The sequence below is a fragment of the Colias eurytheme genome, chromosome 5 (assembly GCF_061535395.1).
Source record: "Colias eurytheme isolate Ceu_HAF_F1 chromosome 5, ilColEury1 Martin Lab GWU primary, whole genome shotgun sequence".
Lineage (NCBI taxonomy): Eukaryota > Metazoa > Arthropoda > Insecta > Lepidoptera > Pieridae > Colias > Colias eurytheme.
Window position 1 is genome coordinate 11,793,794 of NC_142984.1, and position 18,786 is coordinate 11,812,579.

Here is an 18,786-nt window from a genome sequence, read left to right on the forward strand (position 1 = left end):
TTTTTAACCGACTTCAAAAAAAGGAGGAATTCTCAATTCGGCCGGTATTTTTTTTTGTTACCTATTTAACCGCCCCTATTTGGCTCAAAGATATTTTTGTGGAAATCATTAATTAGGAAATATTATATTTTTTATTTGATGTGTTCCAACGGTGTAGTAACCGGTATACTAATTTGACACAGACAAGGTGTTTCAAGTTTAAATTTAAAGGATCACAACTTTTTTATGTAAATTATTGTGTTTGCTTATACCTACAGATATTACGTAGTTATGTACCTAATACTTGATAGCTGACAGAGTGCTGTGTCGAGCGGAGGGCTCTCGTGGCGTCATCGACGGCTCGCCACTCTGCCTCCTACAGGCCGCGTACAAACCAATTTTAATTTTTAAATGCCGGTATCTATAAGATACGAGTATAGGAGTAATTAGTTCTTAGGCATACTTGGAAAAGTTTTGTAATTTAAATTAAGATCAACAATAAAGGCTTTTTATTTTATTTATTTATTTTATATATTATATCGTTAATAAGCATTACTTGTTGTCTGCTTTCAGGTCCGCCGGGGCCGCCGGGCAAGAGGGGGAAGAAGGGCAAGAAAGGAGACACCGGCGAGCCGGGACCTCCGGTGAGTCTACCTCACTATAAGTGTAAAAAGAAACAACACTACTCACTTAAATCTCTCAGTCTTTCTTAATGCATTTTTTATGGATAGGTACATATTTTATTTTCTTTTTAGTTATGTGATCTTTTATTATTTATACAGTTTTTTTAACATAATTATTTAAGTTTACTATTTATTTTTTTACTTACTTTCAGGGGTTACTGGGAGCGCCAGGAAAAAACGGATTCCCGGTAGTTATTTTATGTTATTTTATTTTTATTATTTTTTTATTTCTTAGATACTTATTATTTCTTTATGACATAATAATGTTGATGTCACAACACATTTCTACCGATGCACAATGTTACCGGTACTACTGAATAATATTTACCATTGAACACGGTGATACTCATGAAACTTAACAGATAAGTCACGCTGATGTCGCATGAGAGGCGTTCTGTCGGTCGTTCTCTTGAGCTCGTCCCCTTTACAATGTACGGTGTCAGCTGACCGGAGTAGGGCAAATAGCAAACACGAGTGGTGGATTCAATGTAAAATGGTGTGACGTTTCAGGGGAGCAAGGGCGAGAAAGGCGAACGAGGCTTCATGGTAAGCGCCGCCCCCGTACCCATCCGCCTCGTCTCGCACTAAACCCAGATTATCTTTGCAACTAACCCCGACATCCAAGCCATTCTAAACTAGATACTCCCAACGAAAAACATTAATTGTAAACTGTTCTCCTGGCTGTCGCAGACCAGCGACACCAGAGCAAAGAGACTGTTCATTAACCTCGTAGTGGTGCTCGGTAGATCCAAATCCTAACCCGGCTGAATCGTAAATCCTTGTAGATTAATGTAATTTGGGTTTTACTAACAATAGACAGTAGTTTATGCATCGTGTTATCCTTAAGCGGCACTCTCTGGCGATATGCGCGTGAAGTCATTGTTTATGCATAGAAATACATTATGGATCTAGGTCCAGTTCCCTACCCATAGTTTTTATAGAATTCATAATTATTGTATTAACCAGTTGTAGCAGACATAATGTATTCCCCACCGCTCAATTACAATTTTCCTTCGGTTCACATCCTTCGTTACACCCGCCCATCGATCGGCCCTCATCGAGGTTATATTTTCATTTTTGTCCCTTCCAATGTCTTCCGCGCCAGTGTGTTGTTTGATGGTTTCACTAACTATAGGTATTCTAGAATAACCATACATCGAGATTTCATCTTAGAGCATTATTGATTGGTATACTTACATATTAATTAGCTTATTATAATGAAACATGTCGTAATGGGACCATGTTCACTTTTCAGGGTCCAATAGGATTAGACGGACCGAAAGGAGATCCCGTAAGTAGTTTTTTTTACAATCTCTCAGATCATTTGATCGATTTCATTTATTGTTGTAAAGTAGTATTATAATTTATAATGCTGAAGAGTTTATATTTTGTTTGTTTGGCTTTTAACAATTATCTCCAAACTACGAGGTATACCTAACGATGACGTTTGTCTGTGTTTTACATATTATTAATGTATATTTGAAATTTGAATCATTATCTAAATCTTATAAATTTTATTACGCTTCAATAGTTTAGAGGTAATTTGAAAATGAGCGTGTGATGATGTTCCAGGGCCGGCCGGGGGACAAAGGGCAGAAGGGGGACCACGGGAGCCCCGGCTTTGATGTATTCTCAGCCGTCAAGGTAAACTTTTAATTAAATTTTACAAGAGTAAAACAAAATTATGAAAAATTACAATAAAATATTTGTTGATGTGATGTGTTAATTTTCAAGACAACACAAAGCGACAGGAGTCAATCACCCTGAACGATTTCACTAAGGATTTCAGTATTGCAAAGAGCTGTCTTTATTTTATTTGATTACTGATTAGGGAGCATCCATAAATTACGTGAGGTGTTTTTGTCCATTTTTTGACCCTCCCTCCCCCTCTGGTGAGATATCATGAGATTTTATTGAACCCCCTCCCCCATCCCCTCATCTCACGTGAGATTTTTCAAAATGTGGGTTTCTTATGATTATTTGTCATTGTAAAAAGAAAAAAAATTGTTTCGTGCTTTTGTTTACGACTAGTTAAAAATAGTAATTAATACTGCTGAAAGTTAAAGTGTTATAACAAGGTAACAATAGAATATTTAAATCTTAACCGTAACATTAAAATCTAAGCATGTTATTTGGATTAAATGGACCAAAAGAGTATAATTTGGTTAGTTTCAATTAAAAAAAAATTGCGTGATATTTGCCGACACCCCCCCAATTTTACACCTCTCCCCAACGTAAGGTTAGATGAGATTTTACTCGACCCCCTCCCCCCCTAAAACAACTCACGTAATTTATGGACGCCCCCTTATATGTAGGTATATTTTTTATTAAAAGCAAACGATTGATTTGCAATAGGAGCTGTCAATTTTTTTTTGTCGAGTATTGGTATGCAAATGAGAGCATCATATTATTATTATAATAATATTATGATGCTCTCATTTGCATAACCTTTTCCCACTCCATAACAACCATAAGCCAAGTTCTTTAAAAGTTGCCCTTTCCAGCTCACTATTCTTGTGAACGTAAATCAACAAAAATGTGATAAATAGCGGGTTACAGGGCGTCAAAAGATCGGTGGACAACTATAAGATGAGTCCCTACACTACTGCCGAAATCATTGCTGTGAAGGTATTTCCTTTAGAACCGAACTGTTACAGTATTTACGTATTCGTTCAATTGGCAATTCACGGTTTGCTTTTCAAATTATTTTGCGCTTCTTTCCGTATTATCGTAGGTTATTCTGCGGTGGGTGTATGTAGTGTACTGAGTAGATTATCGTTTATTAGTGCTGTTGACGTTTATATTATTTATTACATCTGCAATCTGCATGCTACGTGAATACTCTGAAACTGATGCAACTGACTCTGAGCCGCAACGTATTAACGTTATTACATATTATAACGTTATGTTATGTCAAGTAAGGGTTCAGTGAGCGGTGGCCAGTAGTCGGCAGTCAGTGGAGTATACAAGTGGCACGCGAAGTGTTCAGCATAACGCATGCTTCCCGTGTGCCTGTAGGGCCTGCAGGCGGCCGGCCACAACATCTCCGCGCAGTCTATCATTCAGCTGAAGGTGAGAGCTTTCTGCGTACTTTTATTAATATCGTGGCAGTATTCATATATTTATTGCTTTTATACATATTTATAAATTGGCGTTGCATGTTGTTAGAATTTTTTTACACGTATTATAATTATTGGCTTAGTGTATGGGGATTGCAGTATTACCTATAATTATTGTAAAAAATAAAAATATTACGATTGTGAGTGATTATCGAAAAATATTTGGAGAAAAACAATTAGAACAGTAGGTACGCAAATTATACATGTTATAATATTATAAGATTAAAAGCAAAGTATTTCTTTGTTTTTTTTTAAATAAGTTTATTGCCGAACTATAGCTTAATTTCAATATAAGAATTTACAATTTATATATAGTTACTTAGGTAGACTTCAAAAACGGAAAAGTAAAAAATAAAAAATATTTGATATTATTAATTACGACCTGTGATTACCTACTAAATGTTATTTAGATGTGCTATTTACTAAATAGGTTTCCATCATCAAATCAGCTCTATGTCATAATGAATTTTCATCGCTAGTCAATTTACATACATATAGGTACAAAATTTCATCTCAATCGGTAACAGGGAAGTGAATCAAAGTTACTTGCTAGATTTCAATTGAGTACCTAATCGAGATCAGACAAAAAACTAGTGTGCCTATCCGAATCAAATTTTTATAGGACCAATTCGAAACAATTCCGCATAAATCAATTAATGAGAATAACGTAAAATAGTCCGGGATACATCGCTCATTTTTGCAAGTGATTACTATCAAGCTAATTTTTCGTGAGTAGCTTTATTTTGATGAGATGCCCAATAATTTCATGTACGAAACTCTCGATTGTGGTAGCTTACAGAGGTAACAAGGATAAAAAATTTTGATTTGACGGTTCTCAAATATTTATTACGCAATTTGTAGGACAATATGTCTGTTGAATTATATAAGTATTAAATAAGTGAAAATAAAAAAATCTGCTGGTTAGTAATCATTTATGATGACTTCGTTATCGATACACATTGGAAAGGGGGACTCTTTGATCAAACCATAGATTTTGTAGGACAAATATTTTTTCGAATAATTTAGATAATTATCTTGAGATTGAACAAAAAAAAAACATTCAGTTAGTAATTAATATTTGAGAACCATCAAATCAAAATATTTTATCCTTGTTTCCTCTGGTAGCTACCACAATCGAGAGTTTCGTACATGAAATTATTGGGCATCTCATCAAAATAAAGCTACTCACGAAAAATTAGCTTGATAGTAATCACTTGCAAAAATGGGCGATGTATCCCGGACTAAAATCGGTTCAGAAGCCTCGGCGTAATATTATGTATACATACATAAAAAACACAAAAAAATAAACCGGCCGAATTGAGAACCTCCTTCTTTTTTTTTGAAGTCGGTTAAAAATTGAACATAAAAAATTATATTAACAATATCTATTTTTATTTATATATAAAATATTAACACTGAATTTTCATTTATAGCTTGCTAGCCGTACTAATACTGTGCAACAAGAGCTTTAATTGTTATTATAATACATACTATAAGTATTGTATAAAGGACATGTGTGATAATATAGGGAGAACCTGGTGAGCCAGGTCCACCGGGGCCCCCGGGCCCGTCCGGAGCGGACGGCGTGACGGGTGCGGAGGGCAGGCCGGGGCCGGCCGGCGCAGTCGGGCCCGCTGGCCCGATCGGCCCCGCCGGCCCGCCAGGGCCCATCGGACCAACTGGGCTACCCGGACCTATAGGACATAAGGTTAATATCCATACATATTATAGTAAAACTGTACCCAAACCCTTTCTGTACATTTACCATATTTTCTCTGGAAAATTAAAAAGACCTCCACTTTCAAAACTAAGTAAAAGTATGGCAACGAGTAGGTACATAATGCAATTCTTTCAATTATTTTTTTCAAAATATGTAACTTCATCATAGTTACTGTTATTTTAAAGATCCTCTTCAGCTTCATCACAATAATTAACATCCAACTACAGTACTTAAGGAATTATAATGTAAATCAACGCCATTCATTCAAAATTTTAGTAATCTAAGTATATAAGACGTAATGTGAGAGTGTAACTGTGGCCCTGGCCTGCGGCGTGTTTCAGGGCGACAAAGGCGACAAGGGCGAGCGCGGCTTCACCACGACGCTGAAGGGCGACGCGTTCCCCACCGGCATCATCGAGGGCCCGCCCGGCCCGCCCGGCCCGCCCGGTAACCCTCTCGTAGCTCCGCATGTCGCCCCGGGACAGACACGCTTCCTACACGACGCCGTAGCTAGTCGCTCACGCTCGGATTTGGGAATGCTTTTAAATTTTGTTCGCATTAAAACGAAGCTTCATGGGGGTTAACATACTTATAATTAATTTGGATATTTATGGAATCTAATATTTGTTCATTAATCGTTCCTTTAGAGTTTAGTAGATAGAATACCGCTAAGTAGTATTATTGAGCACGATATCGACGCACGCCTATTCGTTTCGACGCTATAATAATTAAAATGTTGACAAATTTAAGTAAAGGCGATGCGTCCATGTCGCGCACGCCGCCTAGAAGTAGCCTAGGGCGTAGTGCGTAGTAGTGTGTAACGGCAGGGTGTGTTGAAGGGTCGGAGGGCGCGCGCGGCGAGCGGGGAGCGACGGGCGCGCCCGGCCCGCCCGGCGAGCGCGGCGCACGCGGCAAGCGCGGCAAGCGGGTAACCGCCCTCACTGCGCACCACACCACACGCACACGCACAGCACACGAGCACACGAGCACACGCACACCGACCACGGCTCACCACACATGGCTACCGCTCATACAAACATTCTAGTAATCGATTATTATGATACCAAAATAACAACGATTTTAATATTATACACTTTTGCTTAAAAATAGAAATAACTTATCCATGTATGGTAAGCCAAAATTAAACGAGTGTTGCTAATATAATACTTGTAGTAAAATAAAAACTATGATGGAATTCATAATTTTTCAAATTCTCTTATGTTGCTTACGAATGTCTTATTATATTACAATTGGCAACACTACATAGAAAAGAGAACCCAACAATATACTTATTCATCCGCTGCCCACTCTGCCCACGCGCAGCACGCTCGCCTTTCGAAACCAGAGAAGACTATCCACTATTCTTTTATATTCTGAATATATTTTACTCAGTGTACCTCTTTCTAAAACTGCTGATCAATCGACTCCAAGCTGTCCTTCTCGTCTCATCATTTTTGCATCCTTCCTTCGAGATATATTTCCTTATTCATTGCATCGTTCGCATGCCTCGCACGCCGCATGATATTGAGTAGTACTATAACGCCAGTTTACAGTTTTGATCACACGTAGATAGTTGGGTTGTGGTACAAGTGAGGACTAACTAGCTTCAGGTGCTTAGTAACGAGTCACGCGAGAGCGGCTCTCAGCCAGCATTGCACAGGCTTATTGACACAGGTAACTTTACTTTAATAAGAGTACAGTGTTGAATTCCCACTGTTTGTAATAAGTACATAAAAGAAGTATCACTCTCAACGTATCATTCGTATCCTGACTTGACAATTGTTTATTATTTTGTACAAATCAGGGCCAAACGTTGATTTCCAAATAAAATTTTTATTAACATAATAAATTAAGATAAAAGTAAAATGCAAATAATCTAATTGTAATTTTAATTTGGATATTTAGATGTTAACTTACGTGTCATTGCCTATTCAGGAACTGCGGGAGCGGCTGGCCCGCGCGGCCCGCCCGGCCTCGACGGACGCCCCGGAGACGCGGGCGTGCCCGGCCCGCCCGGCAAACCAGTACGTCTCAAACTGCTCTTGATTGCACCTAATGCAATCAAGAGCAGTAGCAGCAGCAGACTTGGAAAACAATATAATAGCCCGTTTTATTTCAATACAAAAATTAATAATGTTTTTTTTTAATATTACCTTAAAATAATTAGCATCATTTGTAAAATACGTTATTTGCGCAATAACAAACACAATAATCCTGAATTTTATTATCTGCTGAAATATTAATCAAATACAAATGATGATATTTCCTAAAATGACAGGGTGAGATGGGTCCAAAGGGCGAGAAAGGAGACTACGGTGACATGGGATCCCCGGGCATGTTGGGCGCCCCCGGGCTGCCCGGGCCGCCCGGCTACCCCGGCCTCAAGGGGGAGAAAGGCGACAAGGGAGACTCGGTAAGGTCGCACGTACCGGCAGCGTAGCACAGTAGTCACGAAACAGCTGAGCACAACTAACATTGCCCTTCTCTCTCTTGTTTTGGTTGCGGTGCGCGCGCGGTGCCCTTCGGTTGGACACTAGAAGTACAGAAAGCTGAGACGAAGACAAGTAACTATCGACTCTTTTCTTTCTTCTTTTTTCATTTGCATCCCTCCAGCAGGCCTAGAAAAATGACAACGACAAATAGAGGCGGTCCTTCATTTTTAAGTTCTTGGAAAGAAATACATATTGTCAAATAATATTTTTTCGCAATTTTCACCGAAACGGTAAATTTTATCATGAAAATATCACCTGTGACCAAAATTGTAGATATTTTTATTAGAGCCACTTTTTATGAGATATTCAAAGAAGTCATTCAAAATTTCAAAAGATTCATAAAATGCAAACGTTTATAAAATCAATTCCGTCCTACATAAGTGATTGTGAATGTTAACAACTTCTATTTCCACTATGGTGGTTTTGCCATTTTGGTGCAAACCATCTTTTGTCCAATATTTATTTTTCCAAGTACCGGAATGATGGGAAGTTTTGATATTCAATTATATTTTAAACAATTGTACCAATTTTCAGTTGGTTGAGCTTTTTGCAACTCTTCGTAACTTCGTTATCAAAAAGTCATAAACTTTCGTCAGTTTTCGGCTGGATAGGAATTTTGTTACTTCGAAAGTCTGCATTGACCGTACCGGACTATATATTTTTAATATTTATACATATAGAAAACGAATGACGATGACGTTTGTCTAGGCCTACTGTTAATAAAAAGCCTAAAAAAATAAAAGTAATCATTATTAATAAGTATCACGATTTTACTTTTGATTTTTAAATATAATTAAAGGGGAATTGCTTCTCTCTCTAGATGGAATGTCAAATATCCTGAAGTACCTACTCATGTTCAAGTAAATAAGTATATTAATACGAATTTTCAAAGATATCGGTTAGTACTACATAATGTGCTACTGTTTGCTACACGGGAAGTATGATGCATATTTTGTTAACAAAGTAGTTTGAGTCGTCTGTACTTACATAGGAGTCATAAATGTTTTCTTTAGGTAGTTATATTATAATACATTATCAAAGTATATGCCTTGGCGGTGTGATGTGGAACTGTTAATCTTTATGCCCACTGTTGAACTTACAGGGAGACGGCACGGGCTACGAGCTGTATGGACATGAAATAGTAAGTCATTTTTAATATTTTCTCAAATATCGAATAAACAGATATTTATTGCCAAAAACATTACCTACAAAATTTCTCTGAGTAGTAACATAATATAATTATTCTTCTTCATCTATAAGAAATTACACGCGAGGCCGAGTTAAATATTTGTTTGAATGTAATAAGAGAAAAGAAAGAAAAGAGCATATTCCTACTTGAAAGGCCGGCAACATACTCACAATGTCTCTGGCACTGTGCGTACATATGGGCGACGTGGAGCACTTACCATCAGGTGACGCGTCTGCTCTGTTGCCCCCTATTGCATAAAAAAAAATGTAATAAGAATGTACTGCGATTCTACACAGCTACCCAATTGATGTAGGTAGTTGATATCAAATCGCAGCTAGTCAACGACTATTAGCAAAGTGAGGGTAGTTGGGTCGAACGTCGTATAAACAACGTCCGAGCACGATTCGTACGAATGCGCCACGAGTCAAAGGAATGCGGCATTTGTGTTATTATCGTGTGAAGTAAATATAGACATAATTATGTATTACTAATACCATTGTATATTTATTTGTTTCATATAAATAATGTATATTTATTTGTTTCATATAAATAATGTATATTTATTTGTTTCATATAAATTATTTTAAACATCTTAATTTGCAGGTGGGCTAGGAATTTGTGTAAAACGGTAACTACATAATGCATATAAAAGCAATGATAAAAAGTAAAACACACGTTCCACTTTTCCAGATGATGGGGCCCCCTGGCGCGCCGGGCCCCGCGGGGCCTCCCGGCGTTGCGGGCCCGCCCGGCATCAAAGGCGACAAAGGCGACCCGGGCATTCGGGGGAAATCGGTACGTCGCAGGTGTACACATTACAAGGGAAATGTATTTCACTGAAGATCATTCATAAAATTAAACCTCTATGTTTTCCAGGGGGAACGGGGTGAAAAAGGAGATCCTGGTCCGATGGGTTTACCGGTTGGTATTCATTAATTATTCTTCTGTCAGTAAAATATTAAAGAATAATATAATTATAGTGAAAGTCGGGTAACATATTTAATTAAAAAAATGTTCTTACTTATGTGTTTCAAACATTATTCCTCACACAAAGGTGTAATTATTCCAGGGCCCCGTGGGGCTACCCGGCGAGCCCGGAGAGCCCGGGGAGCCCGGTCGACCCGGCGACTCGGGGCCTCGCGTAAGTATTCTCGTCCCACTTTGCCCCACATGAGCAGACAAACTGTGAAGATATAAAGCTTCATATGAACGTACAAAATTTTAACCTATTTTGGTAGAGCTAAATAAATTTTATTTTCTTACAAAATATCGTTATCGTGGTTCTCAGCCTTTTCGCCAAAAATACATACATATAATAATCCGCTTAATAATAATTCTACCAAATGAAATGTTGTCATACAAAAATTTGCTAATCGTTAGTTGTCAAAGTGAAACATCGGCGAAACGTTGGTTGGCAAGTGATAATCTGGCAAATCATTGCGAAAAGGCAGGATACAAAAAATTGGTTTATTTCAAATCTCAATCTCACGGTGTACGAAAAGCGATGACATTGACAGCTACCCATTGGCCACACGTGCGATCTTCGCGGCTATATGAAGCTTTGTCTCTCTACATTTTATTACTCATGTGCGTTGCAATCACCTACACTGTACATTCACTAATTTGCAAAATAAAAATGCATGTATCTAGTAGCGTGTGGTGAGCTAGATACCATGCTCGTCTGCGTAGGGCTATGGAGTGGAACACAAAGTTTATAAAACGTAGACTTTTAGATTCCTTCGACATAACAACACTAATCCACTAACTGTAGCATTTAGTTTAATGAGCATGTTAAATACCGTTCTGCGACTCCCACATTTATGTTATAACATCTATTTTAGCGTATGATTGTATTTATCACAGGTACTTACGGGTTTGTAATGGATTTAAATAGTAATTCAAAATTCATGTTGCGTACGTAAACATGACGACTATAATTAGCTGTTAATGATTCAATCTCATGAATAACGAAATATATTAAAAAATCCGAAAAAAAATCAAATCCCTTGCACTTATAATTTTAAATAAATTCAGTATACGCGAGTAAAAGCAATGTTATACTCTGTCCATTATATTATTTGCTTTCTGACAGCTCCACGCCTATGAAGGATTGTATTGTCTATGTTGAAATGTCATACAAATAATTATTGTACTTCATGGACAGGCCCCGCCCACTTAGTGATGTCTACACAGAATTATTCAATGATGGGTCGATAGATTATAATAATCGATAGAAGTACTCTGTAAAATATATCCGATACAGAAAAACTCTTCTATTATGTTATGTAATTTAAACATAAAGACAAACAAATTGTAAGACAGAAACCAATAAATAATAAAATATTAGTTTAGTTTAGTTTTAACCACAGTTTTAACATAAAATGCATAGATATTATGTGGTCTTATTATCACATATCTTATAAGTACGTTTACGTTGTAATTATTATTTACGTACCTGATTCGATTTATGATAATATTTTGAATTTATAATCGGAATGGTATGACAATCGATAATCTTTTGGACATCACTTCTGGTATCACCTGTCGAGCTATCAAAAAGCAATTCTTATAGTGGACAGACTATAAAATATACTGAGCTAAGTACATGTGAGGTGGGTCGCAGAGCGGTGTGGGAGGGGTGTGCTAACAGAGGTGTGTGTGTGTGTGTGGCAGGAAGGCGGCTGGGCGCAGCACTTCGCCTTCACGTAGTGGCGCCCGCGGCACCGACTGCTGTAAATTGTAAAATTGTACCTATCTCCTGGATCCAGTGTAAGATGTTACCGTCTAGTGCTAAGTGTTATTGACTCTGTATAAAGATAATCAATTTTTACACGAAACATCGAATTGTAATTTACGTTAAGCTTTGTGCCGTTTTGTATAAATTGAGTGTGAACGCCCTTCGCTCGACTCGAACGGAAGTGTTGTCGTTTTTATAAAGCACCTCGATGATAGGGAACCGATAGTTTGTATTATTTATGCCTCTAAAATTGATTTGGAGACACAAAATATTTCATGGGACATTTTAGTAAAATAAAATCAATATCACAGGAGGTTAAGAGTTTTACCGTGGACCGAATCTTTACTATAAGCTTTATGCATTAGCGCCCCGCGAGGCTTCGAGGGAATTGTGAATATTGTGATATATTACCATTTACCATGTACGAGTGTCAAGATGTTCTTGGAGTTGTTATCCTCATAAGTAGAGATTGTCTAATCTAAAAATGAACGCCCCTCCACTAAACTTAATTGTTTCAATGTGTGAGGACAAATAATTATTGAACCACTTTATATGTGTGCGCGCGTCGATTCTACTGCAAACTTTGACACTCGCGCACTGATTTGTCAACTAATCGGGCGATCAGTTCAGGTGCCTAGCATTGTATGGCGGGGAGAGCGCGCTATGTACGGAATGACACGTCCGTTCTGTCGTGCATCGCGTCATTTATGCACTAGTTGGCCAACTGGTCCTGTCGTTCGGGCATGGACGGGACTGGAGGACTGAACGACCAATGAGGCAGACCAAATTTGTGTGTATTGCGTCTATACACGTACTTTGAATGTGAGCGTTAACACAGTGGAGGGGCGTTCATTTTTAGATTAGACAATCTCTACCTTTATCGTGTCACTTTGTATCGCTAAGTCATATCTATAAAACTATTTATCGACTCGCCTAATTTAACGATAAGGTTATTGTGAATGTATCTTTCTTTAAAATGAATGTTATATTCGAATTTTAGCATAAATTAATAATATGTAAATAATGTCATCAGTGAGTGCGCGCCAAATTACTAAACAAATGTTTCATTAGCAGGGCAATAGATTGAAATTATTTAAGCATAATAATAATATATCGAAGGAAACTATGAAAAACAATAAATAGAGTGGCCAGTAGTGGCAGCCCGTTGTGCAGTATGCCGCGCGCGCTCTCTGCTTGCGAAGGGGGCGAGGGTGCGCTCTTCGGGTCTCTCTCTACTTACATATCATTTCCTACTTCTGTCACAGCATTTCTCCCGTGTTTTGTGAATATACTTTCTAGAGTAGTGGTCTCGAGAAAGCGCCCTCCCCCGCCCTGTACATAATGTGTCCCGCGCGCTCCGTCCGCACTCCTACTATGTTAATGTTAAATCGTGCATATTCACTCGTGTCCTATCTCTCTCGATGTATTTCTTCTAAGGTATCGTCTTTATCATAAACGTTAAACTTAAGTATTACTAACGAAAGGAATGTACAAATTGAATCGCCTAGGCTAAGATAAGTGGTGAATGCCGCGTGTGACTGCCTGAGGAAAGTGTAACTATGGCTCGAGCGTGTGATCGCTCCGTCGCGCCGGTCCACTTCCCTTTTGTTCGTCTCGTTTAGTGTAAGTGTATGTATTAGAGTAAGGAGTTTAGTTTTTTTATGAGATCGAAAGTTGTCATTTGTACCATAACCTCGAGAGCGAATAAAATATTGTTGTTCACAAATTATTTTCAAGGAAAATAAATATTTGCATGCCGTGCATATTTGTCTTTTTCTTCCGACCTGTCTTATTTCTCGTTTCGCTTCTCTTCGAGATGTGACGAGCGCTCGCCGTCTCTGGCATGGTGGGCGATGGCACGTTAGCCCGAACGTATGAGCATGTTACTGTTCTCTGAGTCCAAAATTTTCAAGCTTCACAAGTAATTTCAAAAGGATTCTAGATATATCAATATTCTGCTTACATCGTTAAAGTGAATACGTAGAGCATAGTGGGCAGCCGCGACCAATGCAATGCACCAAGAGAATCGACGTTTATTAGTGTGTATTTCGCAGGGTCCGCCCGGCCTGGACGGTATGAAGGTCAGTATTGGGTGTAATTAATTATATTTAATTGAATATTAATCAGATTTAAGTAATTAAACGGTTGTCGACAGGGTGCACAGGGAGAGCCGGGCGGCAAGGGCGAGCGCGGTGACCCGGGACTTCCCGTACGTTTACATTATTCAATTTTGGTTTTTCTTCCGCGCAGGATTGCTAAAATTATCCGAGCGTTATAAAACTGCCGTCCGTCGGTTAAGACCGGTCATCATTTTCTCAATACAGAACATACGTAGTTAACCGTTTTTAAATACATAATATATTCGGTCGTTAAGAATTAAGGATATCATTCAAGAGCTTATTCATTTCAGGGAACGGACGGAATCCCCGGGACGGAGGTCAGTCGGAGCGGACGATATCACTGTATACGACCTGAATTACTCTCTTTATATAAAACGATTAATCAATTTAACTTTAACCATATAGGGGCCGAAGGGTGAAAAAGGTTACAAAGGAGAACCGGTGAGCAATCTCAATGTTGATATTATTATTCTCTCTTTTCTTCTCTTTCGGCACAAGGTAAAACGCTAACTTTCTGAGACACTCGGACACATCGCACGTGCACTAACACTAACGCACACAAGCACCCCGACACTGCATCGTTTCCCCGGCAACACCCCAGTAACGCCCGTCCGCTCCGCAGGGGCCGAGCGGCAAGCGCGGGCGCAAGGGCGACAAGGGCGAGCGCGGCGAGCAGGGCGTGCCCGGCCTCGACGCGCCCTGCCCGCTGGGGCCCGACGGCCTGCCGCTGCCCGGCTGCGGCTGGCGGCCCTCCAAGGTACGTGCAACCTGTGGCCGCACAGTGTGGCGAACTCACTCGGGAAACCTAATACCTAATGTTTTATAATTCCGAATGGGGTTTTGAGTATGGCCGCCAAATATTGTACAATAACAGTCGTGAAATCGTAACACACCGTAACATACGTGACTGATAGTAACATACGTGATTTTGTTAAGCCTAGTGTACATTACAACTAATAATGCAGGAGATTTTTTTTACATTTCTGTTTTATATTGTTAATTAAATTATTTGATTAAATTACTTTAAAACTCAATAAAACAAATTTAAATATTAAAGAAAAAGTTTTATTTCTCAAATTTTGTATTTCTATAATACTTACAAATGCAAGAATCATTCACAACTTATGATATTAATTACGAATACGAATTATTATAGTAAAAAAGTTACTAACTTCCGAAACATGATAGTTTTTGAAGTGGGTTCTCTTTATGTAAAAAAGTAAATTTTTAACTTTAGATTCTCTAGTGAGTACTACCCATAAGAGCCGCTCACGGATGTTACGTAACACAATAGTAACACATGGTATCATTCGTGAATAAAAATATGGTTGGACATAACCTAAAAAGCCTTTATTCGCCAAAGTATTGTAGTAATAAGACGCCGCATAATTTGATTTGTTACTAGAACACTAAAGCTACACACATAATTTAAATAATATAGTAAATTTGTACTCTTACCTTGCATAATTCTCACTCAAAATTATTAAAATGTTCTGGGACAAAAATGCCGACTACCTTTCGATCAACTTTTACAGTAACAAAATGGCGATTTTTTTTCTAAAGGTAGGCCAACATGTAAATCGGTGTTGCCCCTACTTAAAAATATTTTTGTGGCTTGGATATCTAGTTATTTAGGGTGTTATTTTATGGTAACCGTGCGTGAAGTATCATTCGTGAAAAAAAGTGAGACATAGTTTTAAGTGAGTTTTATATTAATTTCTTTTATGTTATTTTTATTAGAACTTGTTAAAACTATCCACAAGTTTACAGAATAATTTAGAAATACCAAAATTTTACAGGTATCAATAGATTTTTGCATAATTTTGTGACTTCAAAGTGTGAGATGACTAAGTGGGACACATGATTTTAGTATGGAAAGGAAAATAAGCATTTCAAAAAAAATAATATTGAGCTTGTTAAAGGCACTCAAAATTAATTTAAATTATTAATATAATGATAAATATAACATAGTGAAGCTGAAACTATTTAAAAACTACCATAATTACTATATAAAAAAATTTGGTGCTATATAAAATGACAAGGACATTTTTTTTTTCTTGAATGTACAATTTTTGGCGGCCATACTCTTTTACCTTACTGTTGTGAAAACAGAGGTATTTTGTATTTTTGTATAATATTATAATTATGGTATTATCGAGCAGCATGAATTATGCGTACCGCCCTACTAACTGAGAAACTTTATAACGCTAACTCGCACGCTTCATAACGCTACCGCCCCCTCCGTCTGCCGCTCTTCCGATTCGACGGGTACATAATCGCAGACGGCAATAATAATAATATCGAATCACTATCTCGATTATATATAATTGTCGAACGTCGATGCATCGACAAAAAAGTGAAAAGTTCCCCGAGGGCCGTGGCACAGAATGCGAAGAGCGGTAGGTCGGGACGCACGAGGGTCGGCGGAAGGAGTGGCGGGCAGTAGCGGGTGGTAGTTGTCGGTGTGGCAGGAGGCGGCGCGCGAGGAGCGGCCGGACGGCTCGCACGAGGACGCGGACGGCGAGGCGGAGGACGCGGACGAGCCGGGCGAGTACGACACGCGCGACGACGAGCTGGAGCACGCGCGCGACTACGAGGACTACCCCGACGGGCCCCTCGACCCGCGCCGCGACTGAGCGCAGGTTCGCTGGCGTCCACCGTCGCCACACACTTTTATTTATCACGAGCTCGTATTCGATTGACTTTTGTGCGGCGATTGGAATGCTGAAATCCCGCCGAACGCCCGCTCCCTAAGTGGGTAAGTATAAAAATATTGATCGGTGTCGTAGTCGACAGAATGGGTTTTCTATATTAACTTCTAATTACTAACCATCGATATCGGATATCTTATATGGCAGGGGTTCCCAAACTGTGCGCCGTAGGAAGTGTAGAGGGGCGCCGTGAATCGATCTGCTTATATTCGCGAGTACCTTTTTAGAGCGCTCGAATCGGTAAGAAACATAAAAATGAAAATAAAGCGTCGTAAAATGACATACAAGATTTTAAATTTGATACGACGATAGGTACCTACTACCTACTTACGTCGTACCTTTATCGTGTTTTTTTTTTTAGATTTTTTGCGTGGGTAGGGCGCCGCGACAAAAACTTAACATGAAACTGCGCCGCGAGCTGAAAAAGATTGGGAACCCCTGTTATAACGGGTTTTTCAATAAGCACAGGTAGATATTTTCGGCCTGTGGTGGCTACCTCCTGTGAGTGACATACTATATCAAAAATATATTTTAATGTTCAGCAACTTATGCCATTTTACTATGCCAAGTTACACGAAAAAATTCAGGCACAAATGATAAAACTTTATGATCAAAATAAGTGTCTGTATGTACATTTTTTGAGTCAATTTCACAGAAGTGGTGAGATCTGGTTGAATTTTATCGATGGCCTGTGTTAAATATGCATTTACAGCATCAGTCGATTGTGGATTACCTCTTTAGATCTGGAACTTCAATGTGTAACAACCTAATAATCGCTAATTTGAAACGTAAGTTCTTAGGCACGGCAAGAAATCACCTGCCTCAGGTTTTGCTATACATATCCATGGACTACGGCGATATTCTCCGCCATTCTAGCATTTCTTGAACGTTCAGGTATTGGCTTATAATAATAAGCCAATACATGGGGAAATTGTATACTATTGATTGGGACAATAGTCCCAATCAATAGTATACAATTTCCCCACCAAACTGTCCCATTTATTGTAATCGTAAAATTTTATAATGTGTGCCTACTTGCCATAGTAAAATGGCATAATTGGCTTAACATTTCAAATATTTTTTTTATAGATGTCACTCACAGGAAGTGGCCACGACAGGCCGAAAACATCTACCCGTGCTTAATGAAAGACCCTTTATATGTGAGGTAATAATATATTATGTGGGTACTGAGTAACTACATAATATATATAATAAATTACTATTGTATAGTTTTTATTTTGACTCAAAGAGACATACCTAACGATATCGGTCGCGATACGATAAGACTGAGCATACGATGTGCGGGCAGGACGCGATGCTGGCGTGGGTGCGGCGCCGCCTGGAGCTGGACCGCGGGGACAACGAGCTGCGCGCCGGCCGCCTGGCCTGACCGGCCGCCTGGCTGACCGGCCGCCTGGCTGACCGGCCGCCTGGCTGACCGGCCGCCTGGCTGACCGGCCGCCTGGCTGACCGGCCGCCTGGCTGACCGGCCGCCTGGCTGACCGGCCGCCTGGCTGACCGGCCGCCTGGCTGACCGGCCGCCTGGCTGACCGGCCGCCTGGCCTGACCGCGCCACCCCGTCCTCTGCGCGACCGTCTACTGCTTCCACTGTAATTGCCAACTTAAAATCATTATTTAATTAAATAGCTTTATCTATCATCCGAGATTAAATTATTACATACTAGCGACCCGCCCCGGCTTCGCACGGGTGCAATGCTGATACTAAATACACTACAGAAAAACTGTGAACGTTGTATATAAAAACATAGCGGCCCGCTCCGACTTCGTATAGATAGCCTGGCGGCCGGCCGGTACCGCCGCAAACGCTACGTCCCGCAATTTTTAAATCTGTAATATCTTCGAAAATATTCACTTAAATCATACGTTGTAAAGGGCCATATAGATCTATATTAAACGAACAATGTATTCAAGGTATTTAATTGGTTAAGGATTAATGCTGTATTGGTTAAAATCGCATCGAAAATTAGCCATTATTTTTCGTAAAAAGTAAATGACAAAAAAATGTTATTGTGGGT

The 18,786-nt window shown here is 39.2% G+C and overlaps 1 protein-coding gene across 4 annotated transcripts in view; it reads left to right on the forward strand.

Moving 5' to 3' along the window:
• LOC149908694 (uncharacterized) overlaps nucleotides 1-18,250 on the forward strand; it is a 191,180-nt gene extending 172,930 nt beyond the window's left edge. The window contains exons 2-22 of one of the 4 annotated variants that reach the window (XM_090102150.1): nucleotides 553-623; nucleotides 815-850; nucleotides 1,173-1,208; nucleotides 1,918-1,953; nucleotides 2,235-2,306; nucleotides 3,681-3,734; nucleotides 5,310-5,489; nucleotides 5,843-5,948; nucleotides 7,437-7,525; nucleotides 7,780-7,914; nucleotides 8,039-8,065; nucleotides 9,087-9,134; nucleotides 9,873-9,977; nucleotides 10,059-10,103; nucleotides 10,252-10,323; nucleotides 13,974-14,000; nucleotides 14,075-14,128; nucleotides 14,330-14,356; nucleotides 14,445-14,480; nucleotides 14,662-14,796; nucleotides 18,060-18,250. In XM_090102150.1, coding sequence (XP_089958276.1) covers nucleotides 553-623; nucleotides 815-850; nucleotides 1,173-1,208; nucleotides 1,918-1,953; nucleotides 2,235-2,306; nucleotides 3,681-3,734; nucleotides 5,310-5,489; nucleotides 5,843-5,948; nucleotides 7,437-7,525; nucleotides 7,780-7,914; nucleotides 8,039-8,065; nucleotides 9,087-9,134; nucleotides 9,873-9,977; nucleotides 10,059-10,103; nucleotides 10,252-10,323; nucleotides 13,974-14,000; nucleotides 14,075-14,128; nucleotides 14,330-14,356; nucleotides 14,445-14,480; nucleotides 14,662-14,796; nucleotides 18,060-18,140 — 1,472 coding nt within the window. In that variant the 3' untranslated portion in view covers nucleotides 18,141-18,250. Of the gene's footprint in view, nucleotides 1-552; nucleotides 624-814; nucleotides 851-1,172; nucleotides 1,209-1,917; nucleotides 1,954-2,234; nucleotides 2,307-3,680; nucleotides 3,735-5,309; nucleotides 5,490-5,842; nucleotides 5,949-7,436; nucleotides 7,526-7,779; nucleotides 7,915-8,038; nucleotides 8,066-9,086; nucleotides 9,135-9,872; nucleotides 9,978-10,058; nucleotides 10,104-10,251; nucleotides 10,324-11,855; nucleotides 12,379-13,973; nucleotides 14,001-14,074; nucleotides 14,129-14,329; nucleotides 14,357-14,444; nucleotides 14,481-14,661; nucleotides 14,797-18,059 lie in introns of those variants that run through there. The other 3 variants (XM_090102151.1, XM_090102152.1, XM_090102154.1) reach the window with 3 other exon arrangements.
• The last annotated feature ends 536 nt before the right edge of the window (nucleotides 18,251-18,786 follow it).